The 13,045-nt window shown below is 43.7% G+C and overlaps 1 protein-coding gene across 3 annotated transcripts in view; it reads right to left on the bottom strand.

The window, feature by feature from the left end:
• CMIP (c-Maf inducing protein) overlaps nt 1–13,045 on the bottom strand; it is a 170,500-nt gene that overhangs the window by 14,847 nt on the left and 142,608 nt on the right. For 2 of the 3 annotated variants that reach the window (XM_074968827.1, XM_074968829.1), the window contains 4 exons: nt 3,253–3,318; nt 2,143–2,169; nt 1,676–1,724; nt 43–168 (listed from right to left, as the gene is read on the bottom strand). In XM_074968827.1, coding sequence (XP_074824928.1) covers nt 43–168; nt 1,676–1,724; nt 2,143–2,169; nt 3,253–3,318 — 268 coding nt within the window. The remainder of the gene's footprint in view (nt 1–42; nt 169–1,675; nt 1,725–2,142; nt 2,170–3,252; nt 3,319–13,045) is intronic. The other variant, XM_074968828.1, reaches the window with a different exon arrangement.

The raw sequence follows: 13,045 nt of genomic DNA, 5'->3' as shown, positions 1-13,045 counted from the left end.
CTACATATTGGCTAAAGACTACAAAGAAATTACTAAACTCACGTTATTGCAGACACGTACCATACTGGCAAATAGTTCTCCATCGTCATCACAGGCCACTCCCCCAGGACTGTATAGCTGGAACCAGCCATCTTTGCCAGCCCGCACACTCAGCAAACACGAGTGGACCTGAGAGACAAAGGAAAGACACTTGGAAGGTTAGAGTTACCTCCAATATTCTCAGCACGTCCAGCATATTACCCAGCATCCCCAGAGCAGCCACTCCACAAAGCAGGGGGATTCCTCTTTTGGTGTTAATATTATTATTTACAGAGCTGCAAGCAACTCATTGTTTTTGCATCACTCAACAGAATCAACACTTGAACAAGGAGTGGAACTCTATCAATGCTGGCCAAACAGCCCTTTTCATTTCCTTCACACAAAGCCCAAAATGGCATTAATCTAGAGCAGCTCCACTAGAAAACAAAAGGCTTAAATTCCTCAGCTCCCTCACCACTCCATGTGTGTCTTGGTTTCTGGGGTGAGCGGAACACCAACAGTGGCAGACTGTGGCTTCCTCATTCTACTTACGAAAGTTTGTTATTCTTCCTGCTGCTATGAAACTTCACCAGGTGCAAGGGGGAAAGCCCAGGAAAGAGACTACAGCAGAGACAGAGAAGGCAGAAACTGGGCAGAAGAATTGGCCCAAACAACTAGCAGTCACTAGTCCAAATTTGGCTCTGCACATGCCACTGCCATTGTAGTTTCTCTTATATCTAGCTCTACGGTCTTTAAGAGGAGTCCTCCCGCTTCTCGGACTCTGATGCATTAGAGCAAGCAGTCCCTCTTGTGATTTTCTCTTTTTAATGGGCATGGCTTTAGTTCAGGTTTGTGGTGAGGGGGAGATGAAGTGAATTATCTTGCATTTGGGTATAATAATCATCTTGGGCCAAATTCATCAGTGGTGTAATTCTACAGAAGTCAATGGAGTTACACCAGAGTGGTAGGTTTGATCAGAGAGTCGAAAAAAAATCTGAATGCCAAAAATTCTCAGCACGGACAACAATGCAAGTTCAACTTGCTCCTTGCCTGCAGTTCTGTGGTAGCTTTTTTCCCTGCATGCTGATATAGAAGATTAATGGAGATGAGAGGCCCTGTCTGAATCAGCTTCAGCTGACTACGTTAAACAAGTTACATATGTGGCTGTGAAGCCGTCAGCCACCACGACACAAGAGCTATGCACTGCTTCCAGGAATACTCTCCTTTGTTCATGAGAACAAAGTCACTGGCACACAACAAAACTGAAACGCAGCTAAACAAAAACTTGTTGTTTTGTAAATCACAGGATCCAGAGCTTGCTGCTTCCCTGTTCTCAACAGACGAGGAAGAGCCTGAGGGAGCATACAGCAAATAGGAAAATAATTCTTGCTGGTTGCATTTTACTGCAAAGCAGTGACATCATCAACTAATTTCTGCCACAGAGGATGGAGGTCATGTTTATATACAAGGCAAGAAGCCATTTATAATACTGCAGCCTATATCCTGAATGCATTTTGGCTCTCTAGGTGATTCAAGGGCAGCAGACCGAGAACTACACAGTGCTTTGGCACTTGTACTGCTTCATGCAGGAACATTTTGACAAGTGCACACACAATCCCTTTGATTACTATTCTGCTTAAACTGGAAAAAGACTCACTTCTTGTCTTGGGTCTTCCGCAAATCTTTGAATCACATATTTCAGCTCCCTAAAAAAAAAAAAAAGGATGAAAGCCAATAGTTGATTGGTTGCAGAATTCACACAGGAGTCACATTTCTTGTGGGTTACACTTTAAATTTATATATTTGCAGTTTAGAGAGAAATAAATGGAACAGCATTCCCAAGAAGTAGGTGGTCTAAAAGTGATAGTGCCTATTTAAAACAGGCTTGGAAAGCTTTTGATGATGCACAGTGACAAACTATCAGTATCAAATGTCTTTAGTCCATGGACTTTTGCAGCCGCAGTAAATTACAAAGTACACCACATAACTTTATTACTAACAGAACATACGCTCAGACCATCACAGACAAAAATATTGGAGACAAGACACCAATCGACCCGTCCTTGCTAGTGCTGACTTGTTTTTGGTATCACAGAAAGGCATTTTAAAGAAACAAACACTTACTTTGTGAATTTCTCATGTGCGAGAGCCCTGCAATTAAAAACAGAAAGGTCTGAGAATTTGATTGATTGATTTGTGCAATTCGTACCCAACACATTCCATGAACATGCAAAGCAGCTGCAGCCCACATTGCATAAAAGGGACAATACTGCGGACACAGACCAAGGGAGAAAACCCCCTTCATTTAACAATTATGAAAAGCTAATAGCACAGGGACAAATCCAGTCATTTTTACTCAATATTTATTTAGACAAAATTCCCATCAACTTCAATGGGAGGTTCACGTCAGCGGAAAGAGAGTAAAGGACTTCACAGTTTGGCCACCGAACTTAGAGTTGTAAACAGAATTTTGGCTCCCTTAAAGGCCCAGGTGTGTTCTTTAATTGCACTGCAAGGCCCGGTCACAACTAATTAGTGTCGCACATCAGTAAGGCAATTGTTGGTCATTTTGTAAAGTGCCTTGCATCATGGTACTGAGTTATACTCCCCCTGGGGAACCTCAGGAAGACTGACTCAGGCAAATGATGCCACTGTTTCCTATTTCCCAAGCCATGCCATAGCTCAGGTAGCCTGGTGCAGAGGAGTTGGACCTTGTTGCTTCAAGGCATTGGGTCACTGGGGGATGTGATAAGCTAGCAAAATTGTACAATTATAGGCTGTAATATTCACCCTTGGAGATCTACATTTTATAAACACTAGCGCTCATTAATAGGTTTCCAAGGGAGCTTGGCTGCTCCTTAGGTGGCAGGGCAGCTTCTTCTTTCTACCAAAACACCGTAATACAAACAATTTAAGTCTTGATCACGTGGATGAAACGTCCTTGGATAGTAAGTCATGCGCTTCCTCCTCCCCTGCTACAACTTCACCCTCCCCGCCTTAGTGTATCAAATTACTCATTCCTCTCCAGGATTGTCTTGGAAAAAAGGGGAGAGGGACACAGGGCCAGGAAAACTTTATGCCTCTTTTTCTGTGGCCACATGGCATAAGTTCCATTGGACTTTTCCAAAGTACAAGTTCTCCGGTGCAACAAGGTTTAACAGACTGTAGAGATTGCACCATCAAACAACCACAACAACAGGGATCTCAGTAAACAATCTGGTGCTGTGAACTTACTCCTTGGGAAACGGGATAGGTTGAAGCAAGCTGGCCAGAGCTGGTCTCCAGTCATCATAGTCCGACCTAGGAGAGGAACATTGTTATTAGCACCAAGATGTTTTAATACAGACTGTCAGCAGTTGGTTCAATGAGTCAGAAGTCATTTACTGTAAGCAGCAGCAACTTCTCTGCTTTATTGACGCACTCTAATGATCTAGGGTGACATTTTCCCTTTTCATTTTCAGCATGTTCTCCGGCATGGCACAATAAATCACATATTTACAATGAAATGCTGAGACCTGACCTCCAGAGACCTCCTCCACGTCACCTTAAAGATGTGAGTTGTTTACGAGACCTTCTAACGTTTAATTGCTAGGTAATATTTTCATCTAACTTTGAACTGCAGTTACCAAGCCATTATTATTTACAACTCCACTCTGAACTTTAATCAGACCCCCCCCCCCCCTTTTTTTTTTTTTATGGTGGAGGGATGAGCCAGATTACAAAGCTGCCGTCACATTTGCCCTACAAGTACCAAGTGCAATTTTATGGCCTGCTTCATAAAACAATTACATATCGTTAATTTGAGATTTCTGTGAACTTCACTTGGTGCGCACTCACAACTCATTAGACCCTTTTTTCTTCCGCCTCTCAGAGGTGGCCACTCCATTATACAACAAAGTGGCACGGAATCAATGGAATAAAAGGGCAAACCAAACTCTCTGCTCCAGAATGGAAAGTATGCCCAAAGAAAAAGAAATTAAAACCCTCGGCACATGGGAAAGGTGCCATTCAAACCAGACAAGGACCAAGGGCTAATTTAGATCAGGGGTCTGCAACCTTTTAGAAGTGGAGTGCCAAGTCTTCATTTATTCACTTTAATTTAAGGTTTCGCGTGCCACTAATGCATTTTAACGTTTTTAGAAGGTCTCTCTCTATAAGTCGATATATTATATAACTAACTATTGTCGTATGTAAAGTAAACAAGGTTTTCAAAACGTTTAAGAAGCTTCATTTAAAATTAAATTAAAATGCTGATCTTACGCCGCCGGCCCGCTCAACCCGCTGCCAGCCTGGGGTTCCATTCACCTAGGCCGGCAGCAGGCTGAGCGGGGCCTGCGGCCGGGACCCGGGCTGGCAAGGGGCCGGCAACCAGAACCCCAGACTGGCAGCAGGCTGAGTGGGGCTGGCGTCCGGGACCCCAGACCAGCAGTGGGCTGAGCGGCTCCGTCCGCCAGCTCCTGCCAGCCAGGGTCCTGGCTGCTGGCCCTGGTCAGCCCGCTGCCGGTCTGGGATCCCTGCCCTGCCCACATAGAATGGGTACCTACCTTCTCCCTGGTTCTAGCCCATTCTCTTCCTCTCTCTCTGCACTGAGCTGAGGGTGGGAGTGCACTGAGCACAGGGCTGGGGGTGAAGGAGCAGGCTGGGGGTTGGGGTGTAGGGTCTGGCCAGGAGCTAGAATGAGGGAGGGGGCTCAGGGTTGTGGCAGGAGGTTTGGGTGTGGAGTACTTACCTGGGCAGCTCCCATTTGGTGTGAGGGGTGCAGGTGGGAATGTGGGTGTGTGTGTGTGCAGGAGTTCCAGTTTGGTGCTCAGGGTGGGGGTGGGAATGTGTGGGGGGGTGCAAGAGTCAGGGCATGGGGGAGGCTGGGGGCGTGTGAGGACGGTGCAGGAGTCACGGCAGAGGGCTGGGGGCATGTGTGGGGGTGCTGGAGTCAGGGCTGGGGTCGTGGGTGGATGCAGGGGTCAGGGCAGAGGGCTGGGTGTGTGTGTGAGGGGGGTGCAGGGCTCAGGGCAGAAGGCTGGGGTATGTGCCCCCAGCCTGGGTTTGGCAGCGGGCTGAGCGGGGCCAGCGGCTGGGACCCGGCAGGCAGCAGCGTGCCATTAAAAATCGGCTCATGTGCCGTCTTTGGCACGTGTGCCATAGGTTGCCGACCCGATTTAGATCATGAAAGGGAAAAGACAGCATTGTCATTTTCCAGAGACATTATTTTTTGCACAGATACATTTTGTTTTGAAAATACTTCAGCAGTGTTGTCTGGGGAGAGGGCAGGCAAGGATAGCAAAAGAGGGTGGAGGACAAGAGATCTATTTAAGTTGAGCCCACACACAAAAAGGGAAAGAATTCACAAATGGAAATATCTCCCCTCTGTAAAACATTAGCAGGATGTATCTGCTACTTGATTCACTTTATTTTCATCTTCAATGTCTGTAGACATAGTTGACCATATCTGAGGTGACTTCCAAAGGAGGATGTTCATGTGAACTGGGCTAGAGGGAATGATCGGCTTCAAGTGTAAGTGTACTTTACTGGAAAGCCAATTCCCTCAATCCGCCCACAAGGTGGGAACCGCTCGAATGGATGGGTCAATAGGGAAAAGCAGGGAAGGTACATTTTGTATAAATAATACTCCGCGCCCTTTCATCAAAGGATCTCAAACATCAATTAATTAACTAGGCCCCACAACACGCTGTGCAAAGAGTATTACTACAACCATTCTATAACCATTTACAGATGAGTCAGATGAAGCAAAGAGAATGTAAGTGATTTGACAAGTCTGTGGCAGAATTGGGAATAGAACCCAAGAGTCCTGATACCCAGTTCTCTGTCCTAAATACTAACACTCCCACTTATTATTAGTAAGAAGTCCAGGAGCTCGTGGCCGAAACATAGGCTGATTCCAAGCTAAGCTCTTAATATGAGACAAACACTGTGGAAGATCTAAAAAAGATAGCGTAGGAGAGATTTTAGCTCTTCCTAGCACTGTTACCTTTCAGATTTGGTTTTAAAAGCTAGGAGACTAGGGACTCTAGCTTCATTTCAAACTTGGCACAAGATTATGACGTCTCTTCAGAGATGAACAAAGCGTAATGTTCTCGGATGTGCATCATGTACTGATAGCACTAAGATCACACTCAGTTAAGAGACAACAAACAGAAGAACCCACTCAATAGTTATAAAAGAGCAGAAGCGGTTCTGTCCCAGAGAAAAGAAAATATAGACAAGTGCTGTGTCCAAATGGCCTAGCAGCCTTCCCTAGTGGAGCCAAGTCAACCCAACACATATAAAACAGATTTTCCATAATCTTTCAGATACGCAGTTTAACAGACAGTAAAATCCAGTCCACTAAACATCAATGATGCAAAGAAGATCTGCATGCATGAATATCGGATTATTAAACAACAATGTAAGGAGTTGATGAAATCCCAACTCAAGACAATCAAAATGATCAAATTAAGGGAGGAAAATAAACAGACAACAGTATGACGACTCCAGCTCACCGGAAAACCTAGGATCCCTTTCTGCTACAGCTTCCAGTTCTTTAGAGCAACAAACACCACACAACCCCTTGGGATTCTGAAGGCATAGAAAGCTCATAGATGAGTGATCCAAGAGCACTGTGAGCTAGGATAGTCCCATATCCTAGTGGTCTCTCTTCCACCCTACCATGTGGGAGACCTGGGTTTGATTCCCACTTTCGGCACATTTCCATCAGATGATGTGTGTAACTCAGTGAGGGAACATGACAAGGAAAGGCACACATTTTTGGTTCCTGTACTCCAGAGAACAGCCTGCTTTTTCATGATCATATAATCAGGTAGCAAATCTACATTGTGAGCAGCTCCTCCTAGCAGGCAAAGGGTCTCAAATACTGTGGCCAACATAGAGTTTAGGGACATGATTTAGAGATTTCCCCCCACACACACATCCTTGTCAAGAAACAGTAAAATAAATTGGTGTAAGGTGTCAGCATGAGAAAGGAGGTCAGTTAAGCACATAATGTGGCAGTTGTCCAGGCAGATAACCCCTAACTCAGTTTTCTCCATGATTCTAAACAAACAACAGTTGGGAATCCTGGCTATGTCCTCTAATAAATCCAACTTGTTTATTACCCTCTTGTTATCTTTAGTACTTGAGGCACAAAGCAAATCTCATGTCAAGCTATGGTGCTCTGCAACAGAAAGCCTCAGGTCTATGCCAGTGATTCTAAAAGGCATCAGGCCTGATCTTGCCCTCTGTCAAACTAGTGTAAATCAGGAGCAACTCCACTGAAGTCAGAGAAGTTACACTCGTGTACAACCGGTGTGAGACCAGAATCAAGCCCACTGCAGCTACAGTACTCTTTGAGCTTTCATTAACAGAGTTTCTTCCTTAAGACACACAGCACTTTTGTGGACTATGAGCACAGCTCTCAGAACTGCCAGTTTTACAGACACTAGGCAAGAATAGCACCGAGCCAGCTCCATTACGTGCTTCAGAGGAGCAGGTCCTAAAGAAGGAATTCTTTAGAGCAGCAGCTTTGGTTCTCCATCATCTCCATGTAAGGAGTTAATGCCTTCAAATGTAATAGCACCTGGGGATAGGCCTGCCTGGAAGCATGACTGGTGGTAATGCAAGAAAAACACTCTGCACTGACACAGACCCTTTCATTAGAGAATCTCCAGGCCCTTTAACAAAGAAATATTAATTAAACCTCACAACAGGCCTGCGAGATATTATCCTTGTTCTACAGATGAGTAAACTTAGGCACAAATAGGTTAAGCAAAATACATCTAGGCGGTAGCAGAGGCAAGAGTTAATCTTGGGAGTCCTGTGCTCTAACCACTAGACCTCTGTATAAGACAGACAAAGCCAAACACCTACCTCCTGGGCACAGCCATTTATTCACAGTTGCAATTCATATTCCATCTGCAGCTACATTTTGAAAATTACTGTCACTGGATCTACGACGTGCTCCCAAATAGCTTTGAGATTAAATACAGTAAAACCTCAGAGTTACGAACTGACCGGTCAACCGCATAGCTCATTTGGAACCAGAAATACGCAATTAGGCAGCAGCAGAGGTTCTACTGTACGTATATTGTTGATGTTTAGGTGCAGTGCAACCAACTAGAAAAGTGATCCTTTAAACCAGGAGACAGACCATTGCCAAAAGACTGGGCTAAGACATTCAAGGCTTCTTCAATACACATTTGAGTTAAGCACCTAAAGATCTTTCCCAACATAAGCTTAAAAGCTTAAGCCTACTTTGAGGTTTAATATGTGAAGTCACTGTGACATCTCAGGTTAAGTTTTACACTGTGGAAATCCTTTCTTGTGCAATCTGGAGAGTTGTGATTAGGAATAATATGCACTAATCAATTTTTTTTTGGCTGATCTTCAAAAGAAATTGGGAGGAGGAAAAAAGCATCTTATTAAAGGGGAAGAGAGAGTGAGACATTGCAGACAGAGTCATGCAGAAATCCGAGACTCTCTATATTAAAGCTGGGATGTTATCTACTTCAAGCAGCACGTGTCATTTGTGGAGGAAGGTCTATGAGGAACATTAGTAATAAACCAGATTCCATTTTAAACACCAGGAAAAAAGAAAACTACCTTAAGTGAACTATTTAGAGTTTGGACACAGAAGTGTAACCTGAACATGGAATCTTGTCATGCATCTAGTCTCCTTTTCTGGTCACTCTTGAGAATTGGTTGTATCAGCCAATTCATGACTACGGAAACATGAAATAAACGCTGCAGAAAAATAACAAGAAGAAAACTAAAACTTATTAGAAGCCTCCAGGAGTGGTCTCATTCTCCTCACACCAACTCCTTCTTCAAATACATTCTCACTCTCTACAGATCCTGTCAGATTATTAAACTCACAAGGTTGATTTTTTCATTTTTTGGTCCCTGAAAAGCTCTGAAGCCCTGTTGGACAAGTCAGGGCTGTTTAAAACAGGAAAAAGGAAGGGAGTTGGGAGTATCTCTGGTTGAATGTTAACAAGAGGCCACAGCAGGGGAGGCATAGTGCACAAAGATACAGAAGGCATAATGAAAAGTGCGTATGACAAAATTTCCCATGTAGCTGTTCAGTGGTTGCTGAACTGAAAGCTCCAACTCACTAATCACAAGCCTTTAATCCCATGGATGGCCTCTGCGAGAAAGCAGCCCCAGTGCAGCCATTATTCAGGATTTCAGTTTAAAATCCCAAATCAGGCAAAAATTAATGTCCGGATTGTGTCTTACTGAGCATGAAGCTATCTGCAGAGTCCATGGAAAGCTAGGGACAGACTGGGTATCAAGGTGCTAAACATGTGAAGGCTGTCAGAGTGACCACTTGCCATTGCAAACAATGTAACTTACCCAGAAAACTGTCTCTCTGTCAGTCCAGAATGTTAGCCACCAATAATAATTAAATAATCTCTGCCTAAACTGCATTTGACTTAGGGCCATCACAATCATCTGCCTGCAGACATAATACATTTTCCTTTCCAGGTATCACCTTTCACCAAAATGAAAATCTGCCCACGTCATATGCAGCGCAAACAATCCAAAACATATTAGCAGCCCAGGGCAACCCTGATAAACATGACATCAGAGAATCTGCTTGGAATATTCAGGGTATGGTGCTGACCTATTGGGGAATGCAGAGGAGGCTGGGGAAGCTGCAGTGCATGTGTGCAGTAAGAGAACCTGGAGTTTGGGGCAGTGAGGATCCAAACATGGACTGGAACTTCAGGGCGGAAATCATTTTTACTGGGCACTCCCTTGGGCCAGTAAGAAATGCTGCTGCCATTGTCTGAAAAAGGAGCTAGAAGTCTCTTGTGCTCAGCATTGTTGTTTTAAAGGCAAATGTAGTGCTGCTGGATTGACAGCTTTGGAGAGTGAAGTCCTCTAACGTTCCCAGCAGATACAAAGCTCAAATAGCAGCAGTGTAAGTTTCTCCAGGCATCTCTGCCGCTGGACTTAACTCTGTCCTGTACTTACCTACAGGCATAGCCCACATCTAGAGATATTTGGGGCCTCTTTTAGGCTCCGAAAGCACCTAGCACATTGTGGACAGCAGCGGAAACAAATAACAAAGAGGAAAGATGGTCACAGGAAAATTCACAAGCACCGTCCATGGCTGCTGCCTCCCCTAGTGGATTCTGCTCTTGCAGCTGGGTCAGCCGCTATTTTAACTTACATATTAGCCTGACTGACAACAGTAGATGTCTCCAGATATGAATTGGGGAACACATTTTTCTTTTTTCCTTTGTAATATAATTGCTTATATACCCTAAAAGGTAAGAGAACTCCCACATAATCTGAAGACTAAGCAATCCCGGAGACCCCTGCATACGTGTGCCACCTGCAAGTGGTGCCCCAGTGAGTCAGGCTGCAGGCAGCCTTTCCTCTGCTGTGGATGTACAGATCTCAACATGTGAACTTAAATCAGACAGCTGAAGTTGAGAGACAGCCAAATTTGTCAGCAGATGTTTCCCTCCTTACTGGTTTGCAACTGGGAGAAGACCTTGCTGACATTATGCTGGAAATTTGCTCCATGTGGAAGAAACATTTTACTGTACAGGAAACTCTTCAGTGTATGGGAATCATCATCACTTAAACCAGGCACTGGACAGTGGCAGGCAGCTCTCGGATGCTCTAACTGAATATTCTCAACCGCAAATTTTCAATCAATTTACCAGAGATTCAAAGTAAAAAATTAAGGCTATTTGTCTTTCAAAAAAGGGGGAGGCGGGTTGGCTGGTATTGATGATATCATCAGCGTCCAGGATCTGTGGGAGTCTATTTGACACTGAGTTTGATCCATCACGAAGAGGACAAAAAGCATATTTGTATTCCAGGTTAGAATACAGCTTCTTTAAAATCTGTCCAGACTATTCCTCACCTTCCAATACATGTCAAACAATTAGTATAGGTTTTTCTTTTGTAGTATGATGATGGAGAGTTATATATTTGGATCATCAACCATTCCTGGTTCTATCACAGTCATCTCAATGTGGATGACAAAAGTGAACTTGGTTAGAGATGAATTTTGTCAAACAGGTGCTCAAGCTTCTGTGTTGCAGAAGTATGAGTTATTCTAGAGGTTACTGAATAGCATTAAATTTTAATAGCTCAAAGGTTCTTTGATTCAAAAATGCCAAGTGTTCAGGAGAAAGAAGAACAGGAAATGTCTTCTACTGAAGATATTGTTAAGGATTCTTATTTGTGAGACTTTGAATAATTAAAATTAGCCTAAATAGATTACTCCCTGACGCCCTAAGTTAATTATATAGTCATTAAATAAATAATGACTGTTATTGCAGGTAGAACTTCCTAGTTCAGGACAGGTTTGGGAAAACACCCAGAATGACAGAGGGACATTAACTCGCAACTTTGTTAGTAGTCTCAGTAGAGAGGAGGGGCTGAATGGGAATAGAAGGGCATTGGAACTAGGTTAAAAGCAGTGCCTTTTGTGTCAGGACCAGGACATACTGGCAAGGCAGTCAGAGGAAACTTGCACTGATTTTCCGGTACCCACTGGTGATGTGCTGTACTCATTTTGTGGACTTGGGTCTCCAGGGTGGCCAATTCAGCAGCGTGCACGTGCGCGCGCACACACACACACACACCCCAGCCATAATCGCTCCCCAACCCCACTGTTTCAGTTGAGGAGCTTGTTGAAAATACTTGTAGATCATGTCACAAACTGTATATTAATGTACAGTATGTAATGAAATCATAGTTCTCTGTACAAGACTTGAGATTGATGCAGATGCCGCATATGGGTAACCTGAGAGTTGGAGGTAAACCACAAGGAAGAACATGCCCGTCAGTGAATGTGTTTATAAAATCTGTGTCAGCTGCATGATGAAACGAAAACAATAAAACAATCAATGCTTAATGAGAAAAATGAGTAGCGCCCAAGATAGCGTTGGGACTGGGAGTTCATGGTGTTTATGGAAAATATCAAGAGTCAAGGGGACTGGGATGAATATGAGGTATGTCTCATGCATTACCTACGCACACACAGACTCTCAAGGTACCATGTAAACCAAAGCCAAATGCTGTGTTGATCGAATACTAACTTTTCTAAGGGGCAGGAAAGAGGAGTCTAGTCAAAGAGGAACCTACTCAAAACTTTGTATTAAAGCAGCTTGCTGCTAAAAAGGAGAATGACAGCTCCATCTTGGATTTAACTTGCCTTGCCAATAAATTGTATAGCCCATATTTTCAGGCTCTGTCTGCATAGAATCAAAGTGTGCGATGTCTGCATGTATACATGCAAATGTGGTAACGGCATACACAAAACATACTCGTGCATTTTTATAATTCTGAAAATGTGGCCCTCTGCTGGCTCTTGTTTTTAGGAAGTCCTCAGTCATCACATTTAGATTTATTTAATTCCAGGGAGTACATATTGAAATCTTGCCCACTTATTTAGTGAAACTCTGGCCTCGCTGACGTCAGTGAAAAAACTCCCATTGACTTTGGCAGAGTCAGGATTTCATCCACAATGCCTTGTAACCCAAACATCTCAAATCTCAGTTATTTACCCCTCACAACACCTTGTATTATTAAAACATTAAAAATGGGGAAACTTTAGTGGTTTTCCCAGCACCACTTTCATTTATTTATGAGCACGAATTCGATCTAGTTGGTATTACTGAAACCTGGTGGGCTGATCGGCATGATTGGCATGTTAAAAATCAAATGGTTATAACCTATTTAGGAAGGACCGAGTGGGCAAAAGGGGAGGCAGAGTGGCACTCTATGTCAGCAATGGGATTATCTGTTTCCGAGACACAGAAGAAAATGATCCTGAATGTTACACATCAATGTTCTAACAGATAAAGCACAAGATGCGATATTAGTTAATGTCTGCTACAGACCATCAAATCGTACTACGGAACGGATGACCACCTCTTTACACACCTATTTATAATGTGCAGGGGGGGAAAAGCTGTGTGATCATGAGGGATTTCAATTTGAGTGACATATGCTGAGGTCTCATGCCGCCAGCAATAAAACATCCTTGACATTTCTAAACATTATCGAT

Source organism: Natator depressus, chromosome 12 (assembly GCF_965152275.1).
Source record: "Natator depressus isolate rNatDep1 chromosome 12, rNatDep2.hap1, whole genome shotgun sequence".
In the NCBI taxonomy this organism is placed as follows: domain Eukaryota; kingdom Metazoa; phylum Chordata; order Testudines; family Cheloniidae; genus Natator; species Natator depressus.
This window is presented reverse-complemented; position numbering and strand designations above follow the sequence as displayed.